The following is a 21,309-nucleotide window of genomic DNA, read 5'->3' as shown; positions in this document are numbered from 1 at the left end:
CGATGCGAGCCGTGGCAGCCGGGCCACGCGCGGCAGCAGCGCGCCGTCTGCTACCGTCTCTCTGACAGGATGTAAACAAATACACCTAACCGTGACGGTTTACACTTTGCAAGAAGTTTCAATTAATTAATTAAATATTAGTATTTATTATTTTTATGACTTGAGGTTGTGCTATCGTAAGTCGAAGTTTTCGTAGGTTTTATTATTATTTTTAATTCGTAATGTTATTCTTTTTAACTTTTTTACGTAGGTTATGTGATTGCAATAGAGAATTAAAGTGAGCTTTATATTTACGCATTCATCAGTATATTTCAGAAGGGATTTGGTTTTTATAACTCGCTTTCAATTTCAAGTACTCAAGATGGTGAAATGTTGCAATCCATTGAATATAAATAACCATAACGTCAAGAAGAGTTTGATTACATTTCCACAATCTTTGAAAGAAATATTCCCGCCTGTTCAAAATAATGCTTTGATATGTCTAAAGTGCAAGGTAGAAGCCTGTAAGTATAAATCTGTAAAAAGTATTCAAGATGAGAAGAATCGTGAAGCAGGCATCGCAGTATTCGAGCAAATTAAGGAGAAATTTGCATCATCTAACGATAAGCGAGAGAGAATCACGTTGCTCACCCTCGCCCCGAAATTTTGGAACCGAAGAGAGCTTATGAAAGAATTTGGTTGCACAGATAGAGAAGCTAGGCAAGCTTTAAATTTAGTTGCAGAACGTGGCATACTCTCATGGCCCGATAAAAAAAAAGGAAAAGTTTTATCTGCTGATGTTGAGGTCTGCGTAAAAAATTTTTACGAGCGTGACAGTGTCAGCCGCTTGATGCCTGGATTAAAAGATTATGTTTCTGTGAAATAGGATAATGGTCAATGTGTTCATGTACAAAAACGATTATTACTTGGAAATTTGAACGAACTATTCATTTTATTTAAAGAAGAGCATGAAAATGTCAAAGTGGGTCTCACAAAATTCGTACAGCTCAGACCTCCTCACTGTATCTTAGCCGGAAGTAGTGGCACGCATAACGTTTGTGTATGCGTGCATCACGAAAACTTAAAACTGATGCTAGATGCACTAAATTTAGAAGATTTAACGAAACCCATGGCAACACCTCTTAAAAATTCCACGGACTGTTTGAACGTCATTGTTTGCGATAATCCTTCCGAAAATAACATTTTAGGAAAATGTTTAGATTGTCCCAATTTCGGAAAACTTCGAAGATTATTATTAGATTCGCTAGAAGCTGTAGGAATTTTTGAAATTAATTATGACGCACGGACGCAAACTGATCGGTGCACGATAACATCCAATGAAATCCGACTTCGTGAATTTTTAGATTTACTTGGCGAAAAGTTAATGAAGTTGAAGACACATGATTATTTCGCAAAAAAACAAGCATCATTCGTAAAAAATTTGAAAAATAATTTGGTTGACGATGAATTTATTGTTAGCTTTGATTTTGCGGAAAATTACCCATTCGTGGTTCAAAACTCGGCACAGTCTTTTCACTGGAATATCAACCAGGCAACGATATTTACGTGCGTTGTGTACTATAAAGAAAACAATGAATTAAAACACAAAAGCTTAGCAGTGATATCGGATAACCTTTTGCACGACACGGTTGCCATACAAGTTTACCAAAAAATTATCGTCGATTATTTAAAAAGAGATTTCAATCCGAAAAAAATTTATTACGTGAGCGACGGCGCATCGCAACACTTTAAAAACAAAACTAATTTTCATTTCCTGTTGAATCACGAAAAGGAGTTTGGGATTCCAGCGGAGTGGCACTTTCATGTGAGACTACTCACGGGAAAGGAGGATGTGATGGGGTAGGCGCGAATTTAAAACGTGGAGCTAGAAGGTCGAGTTTGCAACTCTCTTCCAGAAATCATATTCTAACGGCACAAGATCTTTTTTACTTGGCGGAAAAACACTGCAAAGAAACGAAGGTTTTTTTTAGTAGCAAATCTGACTACGAAGAAACTTCCTTGAGATTAAAAGACGAAATTTCCAGTGCGAAACTGATTCCAGGGACACTAAATTATCATGCGTTTATCCCCATTAAGGATAATAAATTAATGTTGAAGAAAACTTCTTTGAGTAACCAGTATGAAATTTTTCCGAAACTGAAAGAACGTAAAACAAGTGTCACTTCGATTACCATGCCTAAAGAAAAAAAGAGAACGAAGTAAAACAAATTTGTTTTTATTTTTTACTTTATTTATGTAAATATCTAATATTTAATCAAAATTAATCATTATTTATTTCTTTATTATAAAATTGTTGTATATATAAATAAATTTTATCAAAACATTCATTATTTGTCCATTGTAAACCCTGGTTAACTAATTGTTGTGTACATCGCCACTACTACATTATATATTATAGAGCCAAACAGACACACGGCGGACGCGCTGCTGCCGCGCGTGGCCCGGCCGCCGCCGCTAGCATCGTCTCGTTCGTCGTTTAAATACGTTATAAAAACGAAAAACCCCTCTTTTTTTATTGTCGATATCTACGTAAAAATGTCTCATCTTTCGATCTAGACTATCAAAAAAATTCCAAAAGTTGAAGATCGTGGAGATAAAACGTGTTTTTCAAACAAGTGCATTTTTCGAGGTTATGGGAGAAAATTTTTGAAAAACTGATGCCACCGCTGGAAAGCTGAGGAAAAAATACATAAGAACATGTTTTTAGATAATTTTTTTATCAAAGTTTTGACACCGAAACGACGAGTTGAAAACGTCGTGTTTGACGCCCGCGCGGGCCATCCACCGCGGCGCTGGGACAGTTGACGTGATTCTCCCCATATGCTGTCTTGCACTCTGATATAAATTCGAGTTGTTCATTTGACACTGCGCTAGTTATTATTGCTCTAGCCTTAAGATCATTTGTTTTCCATTCTGCTTCTTATTTTTGCCTTTTGTATTATATAAGTTTGTACCTGACTGATAAATCTGTGACTGTGCTAACGCGTGATCGCAGGATATATCATACTGTATTTAAGTAATTTGGTTTCGGACCAAGGATGTGCATGGCAAGCTATAGACGGCTAGTGCCCTTTCAGACACCACGTTTTATATTTTCTGATGAAACTATCTAGGCTATTGAATTTCTTGATGTCATGCTAAATAGCTTATTGAATTGGATACCTCATTGCACTTTTGACGCAAGTAACTGCTTCTCTGCTTTAGCTTAGCTCTAAACTTGAAAGAACGAAAAATCGCTACACTAACTTTTTGCACACTAACATGCATCTCTGTTTCATGGCTTGTCTGCTAAAAAAGAAATTAAAATGCCTAGATGTTTAAACAATGCACTTCGCTTCGTGGGTAACAATTTAAAAATTTGGATACATTACGTTTTTTCACAAAAAACATGAAACAAAAAAATTAAATTATTATTTGTTATAAAAAACGTTCATTAACTGCTGTTGAAGGCGGTATTAGAAAGGATAATTGAAAACTACATTTTAAAAAGAAGAAACAAGAAAATTTGAAAATTGTTATTCAAACTAAAGCGGTCTTCTTGAAATTTATTTTTAGAATTTGGGGTCTATAAATAGGAAAAAATGTTTTTGGACTCATAATCTGTATTTTCCCTTCACTTTATACCCTTACATAGATTAATTATTCATAGGTGGAAATAAAATTAAACTTAACCATTCCTCTGAATACCGGAGATGTTTTGGCGTAAAACTTTCGGTCCCAAAGGGTCGTTAAACAGTCCCAGTTGTCACCTAGATAATCCCCTTTAAAGAAATTAACTATTAAAAATGTAATAAAATATAATTTTTCTCAATTTCTTAATGTTATACATAACTTTTTACTATAGCTTCAACGTATTTTAGTAACTAGCTCATTCGTTCTAATATTTCTAAAAGAATTCTATGTTTTCAGGTTTGACTATTCATCCACAGGAGTTTGAAAAAGATGATGATTATAATTTTCACATGGATTTTATAGTAGCTTCGTCTAATCTTCGTGCAGCTAACTACAGAATTCAAGCTGCTGATCGGCACAAAAGTAAATTGATTGCTGGTAAAATTATTCCTGCAATTGCTACAACCACAAGCGTGGTTGCTGGTTTGGTCTGCTTTGAGCTAATCAAACTCGTACATGGTTTTAACGATCTCTCTCTTTATAAAAATGGTTTTATCAATTTAGCTTTGCCATTTTTTGGATTTTCTGAACCATTACCAGCTCCAAAATCAAAATATTATGGAACGGAATACACTCTATGGGATAGATTTGAAGTCATCGGTGAAATGACTCTTAAGGAATTCTTAGAATATTTTAAACAGAAACATCATTTAGAAATAACTATGCTTTCCCACGGGGTTTGTATGCTTTATTCTTTTTTCATGGCTCGACAAATATGTCAAGAAAGGATGAATCTCTTAATGTCAGAAGTGGTTAAAAAAGTTTCAAAAAAAAAACTTGAACCTCACGTACGTGCTCTTGTCTTTGAATTGTGTTGTAACGATTTAGATGGCAATGATGTTGAGGTTCCTTATGTGCGATATACATTACCTTAAATAACAGAAACTTACGTAAGTTTTATATTATTCTAGCGTAACAGCTTATACGTTAATATGATGTATTAAAAATGTAATTTTTTAAATAAACAATTTTGGAACTATATCATAGTTGTATTCAATGTCGAAGTATTTGTTATATTTAGTATTTTAAAAGTCAGATACTTTTCATCAAAACAATAATTAAAACTTATTTATCATAATAATAATAACAATAATAATACTAATAATAATAATGACAATAACAATAATAATAGCAACATTCATAATATAACTGATACACAGAAGATTTTACTTTTAATTTGATTTTGAAAAACAGGCTTTTTCCACTTAGAATCAAAATAATTCTTGGTACAATGTTTTTAATTATCTTTCAAATATTATTGCGTTAATGCTATAATTCACTTACATCGAATATTCTTTTTTTTAAACTAAAAGTCTCTGCCTTCTGTAGTTTATAAAAGTTTAGTTGTGAGAAGAATAAAATTGTACTCTCAAAGTTAGGTTCTATTTTTCTTTAGGAAAAAAAAAATTTTTCGACCCAGCAAGATTGACTACATGTGACTTTCAAGTAATTACAAAAATCATAATATAATTATTCTCTTTTATTGAGCGACGTTGGCTTAGTGGTAACTGTGCTTGTAACTGATACAACGCTGTTCTAGGGGTCGTGGGTTCGATTCCCAGTGAACGCAGATTTTTTCAAAAACTGTTTTCATCGGGAAAAGTTTCTACGTAACCCTGGCTGTTTCGGGGTGGGTTTTTCCTTGGAATTTTCCTTCAGAATAATTCCAGCGTTTTTTCTTTGCCCCACAGGTCTTTGGGCCTGGGTGAATGCGAAACAGTGTTAGGGCTATAAGTAGGGATTAGCGGATCCGGTGCGCCAGGCAGGGATCGCCGGCCTTACTGGTGAGGAGTGGTCCCTGAAACATGGAGCTTCTCCGGGGATGCTAATTAGCCTGGATCTGATGCTTCGCCAGAGAGCGCCAGCTTAACTGACGAGGAGTGGAAGTCCTGAAATATGGAGTCCTCTCCAGGGAAAGGCTTTACAGTGGCGAGTGGACCCGATGCACCATTGGTGTAGAGAGTGTCTGCTTAACTGGCAAAGTGTTTCACCGGAGATACTTACACTGTGCCCGTGGATTCATATATATCAGTAAAAAAGGTTGGGAATGGGTACGGCAATACACCCCTACACATAGGTGGTTAGTGGGTGGGCTCGGCGACTAGGCTAGTAGGCTGTCGCGGTAACCTGGTAACAAAAAATAATTCTCTTTTATTTACATCTTTTTTAACATACTGGGTTGTGACTAAATCAATTAAAACGTATTTAAGCCAACTGTTTGAGTTAATCAACGTTAATTACAACTAGTACTTTGATTAGTTACTAATGTGTGATATTTGTTTCTGCCGTTTTAGCTTTAGCATTAAAGACTTGGGATATGTTACTTGGATGCCCAGAAATAACACAAGAGTGGGAAAGTTATGGAAAAATTTTAATAGAGAGGATGGATAAGGAGTGAAATTATTGGAAGTACAGATTCGAAAAAATACATTTAAAAATCTGAACATGTCCGGTATGTGTAAATCTTAACAAATTATAAGTAATTCTGTACTCCAACTAATTAAAAAAAATTAAATTACCAATATTTTTTGAAAAACATGACAGTCGTCGTTCTTTTGGTTTCAAAAATTGAAGAAAGTGACCCTTTTTTGATCCCACCGAATACTTGCTATCATTACTTAAATTGCTGGTCAGCTTTATTCCTTATTACTCTTTTTTACATTTTTATAATAAAATTATTTCTTATTGTTAGTCACGATTAAATCCGTCTTACTCCTTTTTCTGTCTTGAAACTAATAATTATTAAGTCACAGGATTTCTTATGATATCTTTGTCATTTGAAACATAAATTATCTAGTAGTTTTGCTACAAAATAGTTTTTATCTTTTTAGTCTGTTTCTGAACACCAAATTTCTAGCAATCAAATTATGTGAGATTGCAATTTTAAAAGCTTCAAAAGGAAAACTTTGTATACCTTAAAAAAACCTGTGTAAAATTGCGTTGACAGTAAAAAGTTAAAATCATAACAGAATAGATTTTACCAAACCTGATAAGTTTTTACTAAGTTATAATAAATTGTAGTTGCACTTTTTTTTTAAATATCAGTACCAGAATGATAATTATTGCAAACGTTGTTTTAGAATTACGATATATGAAGAGTTAAAGAAGGAGAAGAAAAAAAAGCTATATTAAGGTAAAGTGAAAAATATCTGTAATATTTAAGCTTGTTAAAAGCTGCCGTTGGGGTTGGACGACCTTGTGTAGGGAAGTGTGGTGGGAAAAGATCGGAGTCACTCTCAAGTGTCTCAAGCCTTCCCTTTAGGTTAAACAACGATGGTGATACTATGTCCGATGTTGTTGGCGTTGTGGCTCCGTTTGATTCCTCGGAATCTGATCCATTGGAGAGATGTGGCGTTTGAGCAGTGATGCGTAGAGGCCTCGATGGGTTGGTCGCCAGGTTGACCAATGGGTGTTTTTTTTTTTTTTTTTTTTTTTTTTTTTTTTTTTATATTACAAATTTAACAAATAACCTATCACCATCTCTCCTACCCTCGCCGAGGTCTCTTGGACTCGCCTCGATGATCGTCTCTAGATCGAGAGGTCTCGGGGTTTTGGAGTGGGGGTAATACCTGGACGACACTCCGGATAAGTGGTTTGGGATCCTACACCACCTCTGGGCTTGTAGCAGGCGAGGGTGTACTGGGTGGAGGTGGTCGTCGAGGAACAAAGGTGCTCGGCTTTAGCGGGGTGGTCCGAATCCTCTGGGTGGGTTCACTTCTGTGCTGACCGGTGGAAAGTAGGGTTATACCTTCAAAGAAATCCTCTGGGAACTAGATCGCCACGTCTCGAGTTGCCTTCCTGGGTGGGAATTCAATGGAGGTGACAACTACATATCCCTGGGTGATACAATCGCTGATTTGTTGGCCCAGGGTCAACTGTCTTCACTCCTGAGTTACAGGGGGGGAGGTCATGAGCACCCAGAACCGAAGATAGGAATTAGGAAGAGGCTTTTGGAGGAAAAAGAAGTTGTAAAAAATTGTCTTATATTGGTACAGTGATATTTATTAAATATGTACTTTAAGCAATTTGAGTGGCTTAGGAGGTATGCATTACACGTATTTGCATAACTCGGATCGATACCAATCAGTCGTCACACAGTCGTTCTTATATACTTTACGTCGCTTTCTTCCTTGCGATTTTTGTTAAAGACTAGTGGTCGCCACCTGGTGAGCGATAGGTGGTACTATCAAGTACTAGTTGGAAGTCGGTGCTGCGCGCGAAGTTTCAAAATTCAAATTTATGTAGAAACAATCTAATTTAAGAAAAATTATTATTTTAATATACAATAGTTGATAAAATAATGCCCCGGATGGTAACAAGCTTTTCCTCAGCTTTTTTTGACAGATGCGCTAGTATTTCAAATTCACATTCACAGTAACAGTGATTACACATTCAAGCTGCAAGATTGTTAGTCATCTTAATAAGTAAGTTTGCATTGAAACTTTTAAAAGGTTTTCGTATTATATTAACATTGAATCCTCACTCATTAAATTTTTTTTGTAAATTTCAATAAATTTTTTATTGTGTGTATTAAGTCAAAGTATTTTACAGAAATGTTTTATGATTGCGCTAAACTGATTGCAGTTAATGTGGTTAGACCAAAATGACAAAACTGTTGTTTTTGCCAATGAATGAGTGAATTACTTGCTTTCCAGTTGCGAGTTCATTTTTTCTACTATTACATACACCTCTGTGCTCAAGATATTTGATAATGCAGAAAAATTTTACTCTCTAAATCAATTCTTTCTCTATTGTACTATGTCGGTATTATTTACAAATTTACTTTGATATCTATTGTATTAAATGTAAACATTCCTGTATTAATAGATTATTTTCTATTTGCTGTGTATTTTATTCTGACTTGAGCCCCATGTTTCTGATCTGACACTTACCCCTATTTTTTTTATCTGTGCAAACCCAGGTACTTTTTTCATATTAAACTGCCTGCGTATTTAGTATCTGCTTTTAATTTTTAAATTTGTTATTCCATTACACGTATTTTAACTTCACGTGTTTTTTATCAATAATAATTTTGCTGAATTTTTATATATCATCTTTTTTATTCACTGTGTTTATCTTTCATTAAATGTATTGTTTGTCTATTATAGTCCGCTTGACTTAAACGATCTGTCAAATCAAATCAATGTTCATGAAGACCTTCCACCTTATGAACTGCAATAAAAAAATGAAGCAATAGTTAAGTTAGTAAGAAATTCAGTATAGATGATGGTGTATGCAACGGTACAAGGTTGATAGTAGCTAACTTATCAAAATATAATTCTGAAAGAGAAATTATAACGGGAAAAAAATTCAGACATAAAGTTTTGAATGAACCTCTTGAAAAAACCTCTATTCTCTCTTGGTCAATTGTATATGGCATTATCTGGATACAAAAATTAAAATAAAAAATTTTATACAAATTTAATGTGAAAATTGTTTAAAAATCACAAATGTAGTTTGGTAAAGACTCTTGATTTCGTATAAAGTAAAAATATAGATTCAAATCTATAAATAACGAATATACTAAATAAACTCAATAACTATAACGTATCCACAAATCTATGAAAAACTTTCGATTTTTAATAGATCAAGAATTAATTTTAATTGAACGTCAAAAATTAAGTTCTTTGTGTGATAAGAGTTTTCAAGTACTATTAAATTTTTATTTTCCAAATGAGGTTAGAAATGCTGGTCAGAAAAAAACAGGTACTTTAAAGTCAGTAATGTCCCATTCTTATTATATTTTAATAATACAGCTCGCACGGAAAAAGTATCACGCGGACATACGTCTGTTCCGAATAATTTGATTGGATAGAGAGTTTCGCTAGCTGGCACCCTAAAACAACGTAAAATAACAGCAGCATTCAACGACAGAAGAAATTTTTAATTTATAATTTTCATAAAATTTAATTATTAATATAAATTTCTATTATGTATTTCGACAATTTCGTATTCATAAATTATTTCTTTAAGAATACTCGGTAAACTACCTACTACTTTCTAAAAATGTAATTTTGAAATTAATATTAAACTAAATGCATTATTTATTTATTTTTTTTAAACAGCGCTACCAACGGGAAACATTGTTCATACTTACTTATTAACGCACATGTACTTCTTATGAAAAAACTTCTTTTTCAGCATAAAGCAGTGAAAAAATTACTGTAGGCTCGAAACTTGTTAACAACTCTAAGAATACTAACCTTAGATATAAGAGAATCGTTAATGCCTCAAAAGGATGTATGAAGCGTCATGGCCCATAAGAGGCTATGTTATTCTTATGAGCAAGTACCACCGTTTTTACCCATGCAGGTGGCGCTGTTTCTGTATTATTCTATATTATATGGGTTAAATACTGTAGCATTCCAATTTGCCAAAATTATTTTTCGAGTATATACTACAATCATGAGTCAGAATCTGCTTTCATAACCTAATACTAACCACTAATTTTTCATAAATCACCTTGATATGCGCTCTTGTTCTTATTCTTTCTGCCTTTTTTCCACTCACAAATTCGTAATAGGTTATTATTTTCAGTATCACAAATGATTAATAAAACGATGTATATTTCGAAATTACAAAATTCAAACAACCTATTAATATTGTAAAGACAATCTTCAGTAAAATTTTTACTTATCAAATAATTCAAGTGTAAAATCTCATTTTCTAATTTATCAGACATAAGCAAAGTACTAGTACATTGAAGATATGTATAAGTCTTCATATAACATCAAGACATTTCATTTATAATATATTCTATAATAATTACAACTGTCATCACGCGTTTTTCCAAAAATTTTGGCTTATTTCACGTTTTTACAAATGTGAAAAAAAATGTCCACGATTGTATTCATTGTAAGTAAAGTACAAGGGTATATAGGTAGCAGACACAATTTTTACATAACCTCTAAATATTGTAAAGGTGACCTGCAGTTATGGTTTGTCTCCCAGCTTACCTTCAAAATAAGTTTATACAAAGTAAGAAACTCTTATTTAAATATCAGATAAAGTACTAGTGTTTAGAAGAAGTATTTTTAGTTAGAGCATAACCTAAAAACACTTAATGAATAATCTTAGCTTAAGTTTCTGTATAGGCTTTTACTCATTGCTTGTTTAAATGATTGTGAAAATCTATCAGGTTTTAAATCACACATAAGTTAAGTACTATTGCGTACAAAGAAGTGTAACAATCTCCACATAACCACAAAGGTTTATCCTTATGACCTTGAACTTTTTTTTCTAATACTTTTTGCTCATTTTACAAAAAAAAATTGTGAAAATGTATTGTGCATTTTATTAGTGAAATTTGAGTGCATATAACTTGGTTTTGATATCATAACCTGAAACCGCTTGATGAAATACCTCAGCTAAAGTTTAACTTATAGTTTTCACACTCTCATAGTACATATAATTAAACGAATTCGATTTTTTACTGTTTTAAATACATGCAAATTGCTGATGCATACAAAAAATGTTAGTGTTTTTACTTATCTTTATGGTAACATTCACTTAAATTTTCTCTATATAAATCTGCCTAATTTGTATCTACAATTTTCACGCCTAATTGCGAATTTAATCTGAGATCAGTGAAATATGTGTCCGAATAATAAAATTTTACAGATAAATTATAACCTTAAAATATGATCCGCTGCGCTAAGTTATTAAGTTATTAAGATTAGTCATTAAGCTAATTCAGAATAAACACTTAAGGAAATATTTCTGACAGTGTGTGTGTATGTTTGCGTGTGAAGAGCTTTTAGATACTTTCTTTTACAATTTTCTATATAATTCTTGCTAGCAGATTTGTAGGTATTTGATGATAAATAAAGCAAGATGTACTTGAGCATTGGAAAATTTTCTTATCAATTTGATATCTTGTAAAAATAAAATTGATAACTTCATTTTCAAAACTATAAACAATTTTGTCTAACACACATTATTATGACGATATTTTATCATTGTATCTTAATAATATATGAAATGTTTCAGAACACAAATAAGTTTCAGACATAATTTTTAAATTAAGTCATTAAAACTCAGACAACTTTATCTTAAGAATAGAAGAAGAGAATAACATCGTGCTCAAACCAAATGCTCCGACAACAATAGGCTATGTTATGATGATCAAGCACTGGATACTACAACAAAGTCGAATTTTACGAATTCTATGAAATAATGTGATACATGATTTTATCTCTAGTTTTAATGTATTTTAGCAATAAATACGGTGACTTGAAATCTAACGTGAATAAAAAGAAAATAAAAAAATTTTTACGAAATAATATAATACTGAATGAATAAGTGAGGAAACTTCGTGCACAATTCTTCGCAGCAGTTTCTTATTTTCTAAATAAAAGTATTGAGTTATACATATACAGGTTTTTTTACGAAAAAATTAACAATAAATGTTTATTACCACATAATTAGTCATTACTTTATTATGAAATATGTTTTTACTTTGTCAGGATAGTTACTGATGTCATTTGTAGTGTTTGGTTTCTTTTGATTATCCAATAACAATAGCAAAAATGTTAATAAAATTAGATAATTAAAAAAGAATCAATGAAATGTATTAAATGACACGAAAATTAGAAATTATTTAAAAAATTACCTGCGCCGTAAAGTAAAATATCAAATTCGTTTAATTTTATGTACAATTTATGCAAAAATTATAAGTTAAACTTTAGCTGAGGTATTTCATCAAGCGGTTTCAGGTTATGATATCAAAACCAAGTTATATGCACTCAAATTTCACTAATAAAATGCACAATACATTTTCATAATTTTTTTTGTGTAAAATGAGCATAAAGTATTAGAAAAAAAAGTTCAAGGTCATCAGAATGAACCTTCGTGGTTATGTGGAGATTGTTACACTTCTTTGTACGCAATAGTACTTAACTTATGTGTGATTTAAAACCTGATAGATTTTCACAATCATTTAAACAAGCAATAAGTAAAAGCCTATACAGAAACTTAAGCTAAAATTGTTCATTAAGTGTTTTTAGGTTATGCTCTAACTAAAAATACTTCTTCCAAACACTAGTACTTTATCTGATATTTAAATAAGAGTTTCTTACTTTGTATAAACTTATTTTGAAGGTAAGCTGGGAGACAAACCATATCTGCAGGTAACCTTTAGAATATTTAGAGGTTATGTACAAATTGTGTCTGCTACTTACATACTCTTGTACTTTACTGACAATGAATACAATCGTGGACATTTTTTCTCACACTTGTAAAATAAGCAAAAACTTTTGAAAAAATGCGTGATTACGGTTAAAATTATCATAGAATATATGATACATACGATATTTTTTAAATATATCAAGACTTATACACATTTTTAGTGTACTGCAAGAGGGCATTCTTTATCACCTAAAAATTTATAACCAAAAAATTTATATTCCTGTCATTTGTTTTACTTTCTCTTAAATAATTAATAAAAATATATTAAATTTGCCAAGTTGAAGTTCAAAGAGTCGGTGCGAAGCATATAATGTGCTCTGTCAATTACGCGCAAGAAGCTAGATAAGATATGCGCAAGGAGTATCGGCAACTATGTATAATTGATAGTGCGTAGAGAGATAGCGCAGATTACGGTGGCGAATTATCTGCAAGTTGGCTATAAAAGGCGCTGACGCGCGGCGTAACACGTCCTCTTCCAGTGAACCTAGGACGCGGAGATCCGCTGCCTACCCAGACCTGGAACTCTCCCGTGCATCTGTACTAACCGCGACGAGCATGAACCGAGAGAGAGAGCGACCATGTAGTTGAGATACTAGGGATAGCGACGGCACTTCTTGAGCGAAATACTTGGATAGATTACTAGAGCTTTGCTCCAGATACCCAAGGTCCCGAGGACGATCTAACCCTACGTGACTCTTTCAGGATAGGAATAGAGCCCAGGACCAACACTCCGAGGCTGTACTACTCTCGGTGGAACTTCCAACGCGATAGAGAATTTGGGCGGGAAAATTTAAAAATTTTAAAAAACATACTTTGGCAAGATTTAGATTTAAAATATAATCTATTTTGTATTCAAGCGCGAAATTAAACATATTTCGAAGTGATTCGCAGCCTTTAAAATGAAATAAAAACTTTTCGGTTGTTAATTTAAAAATTGCGATAGTTACAAAAACAAATATAAGTAAAAAACCGATTGAAAACATAATTTTCTTATTAAAATAAAAGTGAATAAATCTAAGAAAGAGAATGATTAATTGTACTTATTTATTAAATCCTACCCCTGCACAGGTGATTGCGAGTAGTAATATTACTTAAAATTTATTTGAGAATTTAATTATAAGTGATTTTGTTGTTTAGTTTACAATCTAATTAGTTCGAAAATTTTTATTGTTATATTTATTGCCAAGTTCTTGAGTAGATAAGAAATTGAGTTGTATAAAAATAAAAGTAAGTGTTAACGTATAAGAGTTTTATCTGTGCTCAAAGGATTAGAAATAAATTTACTGAAAATCAAAAAACGTTACCAAAAGAAAAATCAATAATCTTTTACACTGGGCAACGAACCTGCCCTCCAACATATAATTACTGATATTGATTGTGCGATGGTTCCTAATTTTAGAGTTTCCCCGGCACAGATACAATTCTTAGCCATTCCTTAACTACCGCTTACTAGTCTGGATTACACTCCAAAAAAGGGAGGTCGTAAATAAAAGGTACCAGTACTTTGCTTATGTCTAAAAAATTAGACAATGAGATTTTACACTTAAATTAAACTAACAATAAGTAAAAATTTGCAGTAACAATATTATTGAAGATTTTCTTTACAATATTTGTAGGTTATGTTTGAATTTCGTAATTTCGAAATATACATCGTATTATTAATCATTTGAAATACTGAAAATAATAACTAATTATCAGTTTGTGAGTGAGAAAAAAAGCAGAAAGTATAAGAAAAAAAGCACGTATCAAGGTTATTTATGAAAAATCAGAGGTCAGTATTGGGTTATTTTTAGGTAATAAAAGCAGATTCTGACTTATGATTGTAGTGTATACTCAAGAAATGATATTGGCAGATTGAAATGATACAGTATTTCACCTATATGATGCAGAATGTACATTTTATTCAATGATTCCACTGAAACACATGAAGTTTCACATATTTGTTTGTGTTTTCATAAATTTCTTAGAAAGTGGAAATTTTTTTAATTTTTCTTCGTAGTTTTCCGAGATTTTATAGATCGTAAGCTTTAGTGAAAAAAACAAAATCATTACTCTACCTGTCTTTGTTTTGGCGATGTATATTTAAAAAAAATAAAGTACGAAATCACTCACTGTGTGCCGAACGCTTCATTCAGTTAGAAAATGTACGTACCAGTTGATTATAAGCAAATGCCGCTTTTAATTTGAACTTTCAAATATCTCGCTTATCCTTTTACAAAACCTGCTTTTAACGTGCTCTGGGCTAAGCTCGCAACGGAAACGGCCCTTCCACGAACATTTCTGGTAGCAGAGCGTGATTTTTTGAAACTTAAAAAGTCGAGGTAGTTTTGGAAGTGGAGGCGTGAGAATTCCTGTATTGACAAAGTAAGTGCTGTGCGTGTGAGTGTCGATAAAGCATAAGAGTCTTGAGTTTGTTAAGTGTTCTTTGGCTTCGAGTATATGCAGCTGACCCAAGTCTAGGATTCGCCAAGGCGGGCGGGTTTACCACTTTGGTGTCTTGCACACATACCGCTGCACAGAGTTTAGGCATGGTGCTAACGCTAGATCAATTGGGTATTCGCCAGCAAGAGTTTCTCGAGCGTACGAGAATCTACTCAAGCTTGGACAGTACAACATTACGCGACAAGTTAAAGAAAATAGCCTCGACCAGTTAGGCGCTAACTAAAATAGTTGAGTACTTCAAGGCAGATTTCTGTGGCCTTGCAGAAAAAGGTTACTTGAAATCAGCTTTATGTATGTCTATCGAGCTACAAAAGCTACCTCCAGAGCAGTGTTCCCGAAAGTGGCATCCAAAGTAGCGCGAAATTCAAATTGGCTAAATGGAGCAAAACGCAAAAACCCACATAACTCAACAGAATTTCTAACATAATAAATAAATAAACCCCAAGCTATTAAACCCAATAACCCAGCAACGTGGAACGCCTACTGGCCACTTTTAAATTTAATGCTTTAAATAATAACAAAAGCACCAATCACCACACAACCTGGTGCGCTTACTGGCCGCTTTGTTAATTATTATAATAAATAAAATAACACAAGCGCCAATGCCCGCCCAACCCGGTGCGCTTACTGGCTGCTTTGTTTATTAAATAAATAAATAAAATAACACAAGCGCCAATCAACGCACAACCCGGAGCGCTTACTGACTTCGAATTTTATTATATTAATCAACAAAGCGACCAGTAAGCGCACCGGGTTGTGTGGTGATTGGCGCTTGTGTTATTTTATTTATTATAATAATTAACAAAGCGACGAGTAAGCGCCCCGGTTTGTGTGGTAATTGGCGCTTTTATTATTATTTAAAGCATTAAATTTTAAAGTGGCCAGTAGGCGTTCCGCGTTGCTGGGTTAAATAGCATTGGGTTATTGGGTTTAATAGCTTGGGGTTTATTTATTTATTAGGTTAGAAATTCTGTTGAGTTATGTGGGTTGTTGCTTTTTGCTCCATATAGCCAATTTGAATTTCGCGCTACTTTGGATGCCACTTTCGGGAGCACTGCTCCAGAGCCACTGCCGTAACCTTCTCCAATTTCTATTCCTGTAGTACCGAGAAGTTTGCCTGCAGTACCGGTGCCTACATTTTCGGGAAACTTTTGCAATTGGCTCGAATTTAAAGACTTGTTTTAGGCCATTGTGTTAAGCGAGTTGCGTGTAAGCAATGTTGAAAAATTGCAACAGCTAAAAACTCACGTACAGGGTGAGGCTGCCGAGATGCTGCAAACCGTGCAAGTAATGATGCTGATTTGCAACACCACCAAGCCACCGACATTTGCTATGCTTTAGATCTTCATTGAGAACTGTACCTCTATGCTCGAGATTGTCGCATCTTCAACAGATAAGCATAACTGCAAGAAGGACAAGGAAGCTAGCAGCTTAACCTTCACGCATACTACGATGACGATTACAAATAATTGCCGCTTTTAATTTTTACTTTCAAATATATTGTTTATCTTTTTACAAAATCTGCTTTCGACAAGGTCTGGGCTTAGCTCGCAATAGAAACGGCCTTCCACGATCATAAATATACAAGTAATATTTGAAAACTTATTGATTTATAGACTATTTTATTTTGAACCCCAAGAGTGTTGGAAAACCCAAATGTAAAAATTAATCTATTTCAGTATTTCTTACCATGTACAGAAATAAATATTTGAAATGTTTGTGCTCATATTAGATTATTATTTATAGATTTCAAGAAATATTATAAAATCAGCTCGTGATTTCATTTTTCTTAAAAAAACGCTTCCGTCAAAATTCTGACTTAACTGTTATGCATTTTATACTTTATTAATTGATATAAGTGGTTATTAAAATTTTTCATTTTTAGATTTATTGACAAATATGGAAATAATTTCTTTACAGTATTCCACACGGTAAATTAGAAAAATCGTTTGTACTTTGTAGTATTAAAATTTTATTTAAAATCACACTAAACATTTTTTAAATTTTGAAAAATGAACTATTTAAAAGTTAGCGTAAAAGAAGACGGAAATTGTTTATTTATAACTTTTTCTTATTTTCTGTACAATGACGAAGATTTTCATATGAGAGCTTGTTCTTTAGTCATTAATAATGTTGTAAATAAATGGAAAAATTATTATGAATTTATAGTAGGAAACGATTATCAAAATGTAAAAAGTAGTGATGAATATATCAACATAATGTCGAAAAATGGTACTTATGGTACAAGTACTGAAATTAAAAGCTTCTCAGATGTATTCAATGTTCACGTTATAGTTAATTTCTCAAACAACGATATTCAAACATGGGAATTCAAATAGTAATCTTAAACTAAATTTATTTTTTTTTGGAAACATTGATTCTGGACATTATGATATATTAGATTTTCAAAATCCTAAAAAAAATTTAATTGATGATAGCTTACGAAAGTCATTCGGAAAACAAAAAGAAATCTGTCGTAATAATGATAGAAATATTGATAAAAAAAGAAATTTAAACCAATTTCTGAACGATAATACATCTCTAAAGAACGAATTGAATGGAAAAACTACTGATAAATCATATAATATAATAAATAATTACTATTATTCAGAAGAAAATTTTCTAACAATAAGAAATTCAAATCCTCAAAGAATAAAAATAATATGCAAACAGAAGTTGACAATTCAATAAGTAATCCGTTAAACATAAAACTAAAAAAAAAGTTTTATGATAACTTAATAGTTAATCATACTGAGCCTAAGCAATTCAAAAACTTACTAGATAATAGTTTATATCAAACAGATGGGAATGGATTGTTCGAAATTTTTTTTTTTTTTGTATAATAAAGACTATTTTCATTCTAGAACAAAATTAATGATAGTTAAAAATGTCATGAAAAAATGGAACTTTTATGTTGATTTTATTGTTGGAAATAAATGTTATAAAAATGTAAAGAATTCAGAAAATTATTTTGAAATAATGAATAACTCAGGGACTTATGGTACGTCAATTGAAATAAAAAGTTTTGTGGATATAATAAATCTACACATTACAATTGTTATTCAGAACTCCATGAACGTGTTATATTTTGGTGATTGTTCAAATGATATGAAATTGAACATTAATTTTTCAGGAATTGTGGACTCAGGTACTTTTAAGTTATTATGTTATCAAAATACTAGAAAATTACGAATCTTACATTTATTGAATCAAAAAAAAAAAAAAAAAAAAAAAATTGAATATAAAAAAAATAATCATACATTCAATAATAAAAATTTAAATCAATTCTTGAATAGTACTCTTAATAAAAATAATGATTTATTAGTAAATCCTGCGTTTTATGATGAAACGAGTTATAAGTGCATGTATTATTCAGCAGTATTTTGGCCAGAAGAAAAAAAAAATCAACGTGTTGTCATAAACGAAAAGCTCGTCTTAGTCCGTTGAGTAAATATAATTTAGAATTAAAAGAACTTTAACTTCATGGTGATAATTTTAGAATACTTATCAGGTACTACAATAATGAGTTTAGTTTTGCATCTTTGATAACTAGAGAAATAGAAAAAAAAGGAAAAGGTATATATCATATTAAAATTCAAGGACAAATTTTTCATGTTGCGCAAAACACATTAAATTCTGATCTTAATGAAAAACCAAAAAAAAGTCAGCTATATATATATATATATATGATGAAATTTTTGTTGATCTAACGTTGAAATCTATGAATATTAGTAAAATTCTTAAAAAACATATCGAAACTTTGACGAAAATTATGAAAGAAAATCCAATAGCAAAAAAGTACAAACATTTACATCAAATCACGGATGTAGAAAAACTACCAAATTAGTTTCGATCTTTGTGTATATCCGAAAGAATTACGCGATAATTATCTTAACAAAACATTTTTTAAATGAACTGTCTCATTTTATCGATCCCATGGTATTTCTATTATTTTTTCCCTTAGGAGATTCAGAATAGAGTACCAGTTATTTTAAAACTTACTGAAATAAGAGCGAAAAACTAACTATGTTACAACATTATTCCTACAGACTGTCTTACAAACCAAATGAAATAAATTTTAATCCATTATTATATTGGGGGACGGCTGACACAACAATTTTTTATTCATTCTTACATTATGATTGAATATAACCGTTTAAATTATTTAAGATATGATAAAAAAAATTTAAGAATAGAATGTTATTAAGGTTTATTAGACGCAATTGTTAATAGTGCATTCAATATTTCTAAAAATTTTGAGACAAAGGAAAAAATTGGAAGTCTTTTTATACTTCCATCTACACACATTGGAAGTCCAAGATGTATGCAGAAACATTATCAAGATGTAATGTCTATAATAAGGAAATGTGGTAGACCAGATTTATTTGTAACAGTTACATGCAATCCTAAATGGAAAGAATTAAAGTTAATTTTATCGAAATTTCCTAAAAATACAACACCAAATGATATTCCAAACTTAACTGTTAGACCATTTTACTTGAAATTAATGTCAGTTTTGGATGACATCATTAAAAACAATATATTCGGCAAAGTATTAGCATACGTCTATACCATCGAATTTCAAAAACGTGGTCTACCTCATGCACACATTTTAATAACTTTGCATCCTGATAAAAAATTGTTACACCTGAACAAATTGATGCAATCATTTCAGCTGAAATTCCTTCTGGTAATACGAAGCTCACAAAATTACTGATTAAACACATGCTTCATGGACCTTATGGAAAACAAAGTCCTTCTACAATTGATAAAAAATGTACGAAAAATTTCCCCAAATCTTTTACAAACGTAACTTTATTTCAAAAGAATGGTTACCCTGAATATAGAACGAGAAATAATACTTCCGAACAACATGTTTATAAAATTTGGAGAAAAGATGAAATTTTAGTAGATAATTCAATGGTCGTACCGTATAATAAATTTTTGTTAATAAAATATAAATGTCATATTAACGTTGAATTCTGTGCATTTATTCAAAGCATAAATTATATTTATGACTATATACATAAAGATAGTGACAGAGAGCATACACCAAAATTTAAAAATTAAAAGACCAAGATGAAGAAATATTTGATGAAATTTATAGTCACGTTAATGCTAGATATGTAGGTCTAATGACAACAGCTTGGAGATTACAAGAATTTTCAATTTGTGGTAGAAGTCACACAGTTGTAAATTTAGCTCTTTACCTTGAAAACAAACAAAAACTGGTATTTAAAGAAAATAGTATTAAAACTGTTGTAGAAAACTACGAGACACAGTTAACAGCTTGGTTCAAATTGAATAAACATGATGACATTACAAAATCCATAAAGTATGTGAACATTTCAGAATACTACATTTTTAATAATAAGTTAGAAATTTGGCGAAAAACAAAAAATGTAATAAAAAATACTGCAATAGGTAGATTAAACATTGTATCTCCAAAAGATCATAAAAGATTTTTTTTAAAACTTGTATTAAATAAAGTAATTAGTTCGACATCGTTCAAAGATATTAGAACATATAAAGGAATAACTTATGAAACTTTTAACGATACTGCAATTGCAATGGGTTTAATAGACTGTGAGGGACTAGTTATACGTACAGGTGTCTATCGCCAATTTGAATTCAATCTGATACCACTTAACACCATCTATCTGGTTTGCTAGAATGTGAATACATAAAATAAATGTTATAGCGCCTGTAATATGACGGTATGAAATACTTATGGGTATACCGAAATACACAATAGTTGCGAATTGCGGCGAAATATACAAATCATTCGAGCCGCCTAATCAAAGCCGCCGACACCACTGCTTATCTGAGGGTATAAAAGGCCCATGCAAAACCATGTTAATCACTCTTTTGTCATCAGCAACAAGTCTGGTGCTTTGACTAGGGAGCTCTGCTCTTCAAAGCACTGTTGTAATTTCATATATCGCAATAAATAGCGAATTGATACATACATATCTGTCTACTTCTTCTTATATAATGATATTCATTTTG

At 31.9% G+C, this 21,309-nt stretch overlaps 1 protein-coding gene across 1 annotated transcript in view; it reads left to right on the top strand.

The window, feature by feature from the left end:
* The window catches only part of Uba1 (ubiquitin-like activating enzyme 1), a 145,844-nt gene extending 141,191 nt beyond the window's left edge, over positions 1 to 4,653 (top strand). Inside the window, exon 4 of the mRNA XM_089590038.1 lies at positions 3,910 to 4,653. Within this exon, the coding sequence (XP_089446164.1) occupies positions 3,910 to 4,547 (638 nt within the window). The 3' untranslated portion in view covers positions 4,548 to 4,653. The remainder of the gene's footprint in view (positions 1 to 3,909) is intronic.
* The last annotated feature ends 16,656 nt before the right edge of the window (positions 4,654 to 21,309 follow it).

This window comes from Copidosoma floridanum, unplaced genomic scaffold, assembly GCF_036245765.1.
Source record: "Copidosoma floridanum isolate Cflo_tuat_1 unplaced genomic scaffold, Cflo_Japanese_pri ptg000011l, whole genome shotgun sequence".
Taxonomy (NCBI): domain Eukaryota; kingdom Metazoa; phylum Arthropoda; class Insecta; order Hymenoptera; family Encyrtidae; genus Copidosoma; species Copidosoma floridanum.
The sequence above is the reverse complement of the archived record's forward strand: the minus strand, read 5'-3'. Positions and strand labels throughout refer to the sequence as shown.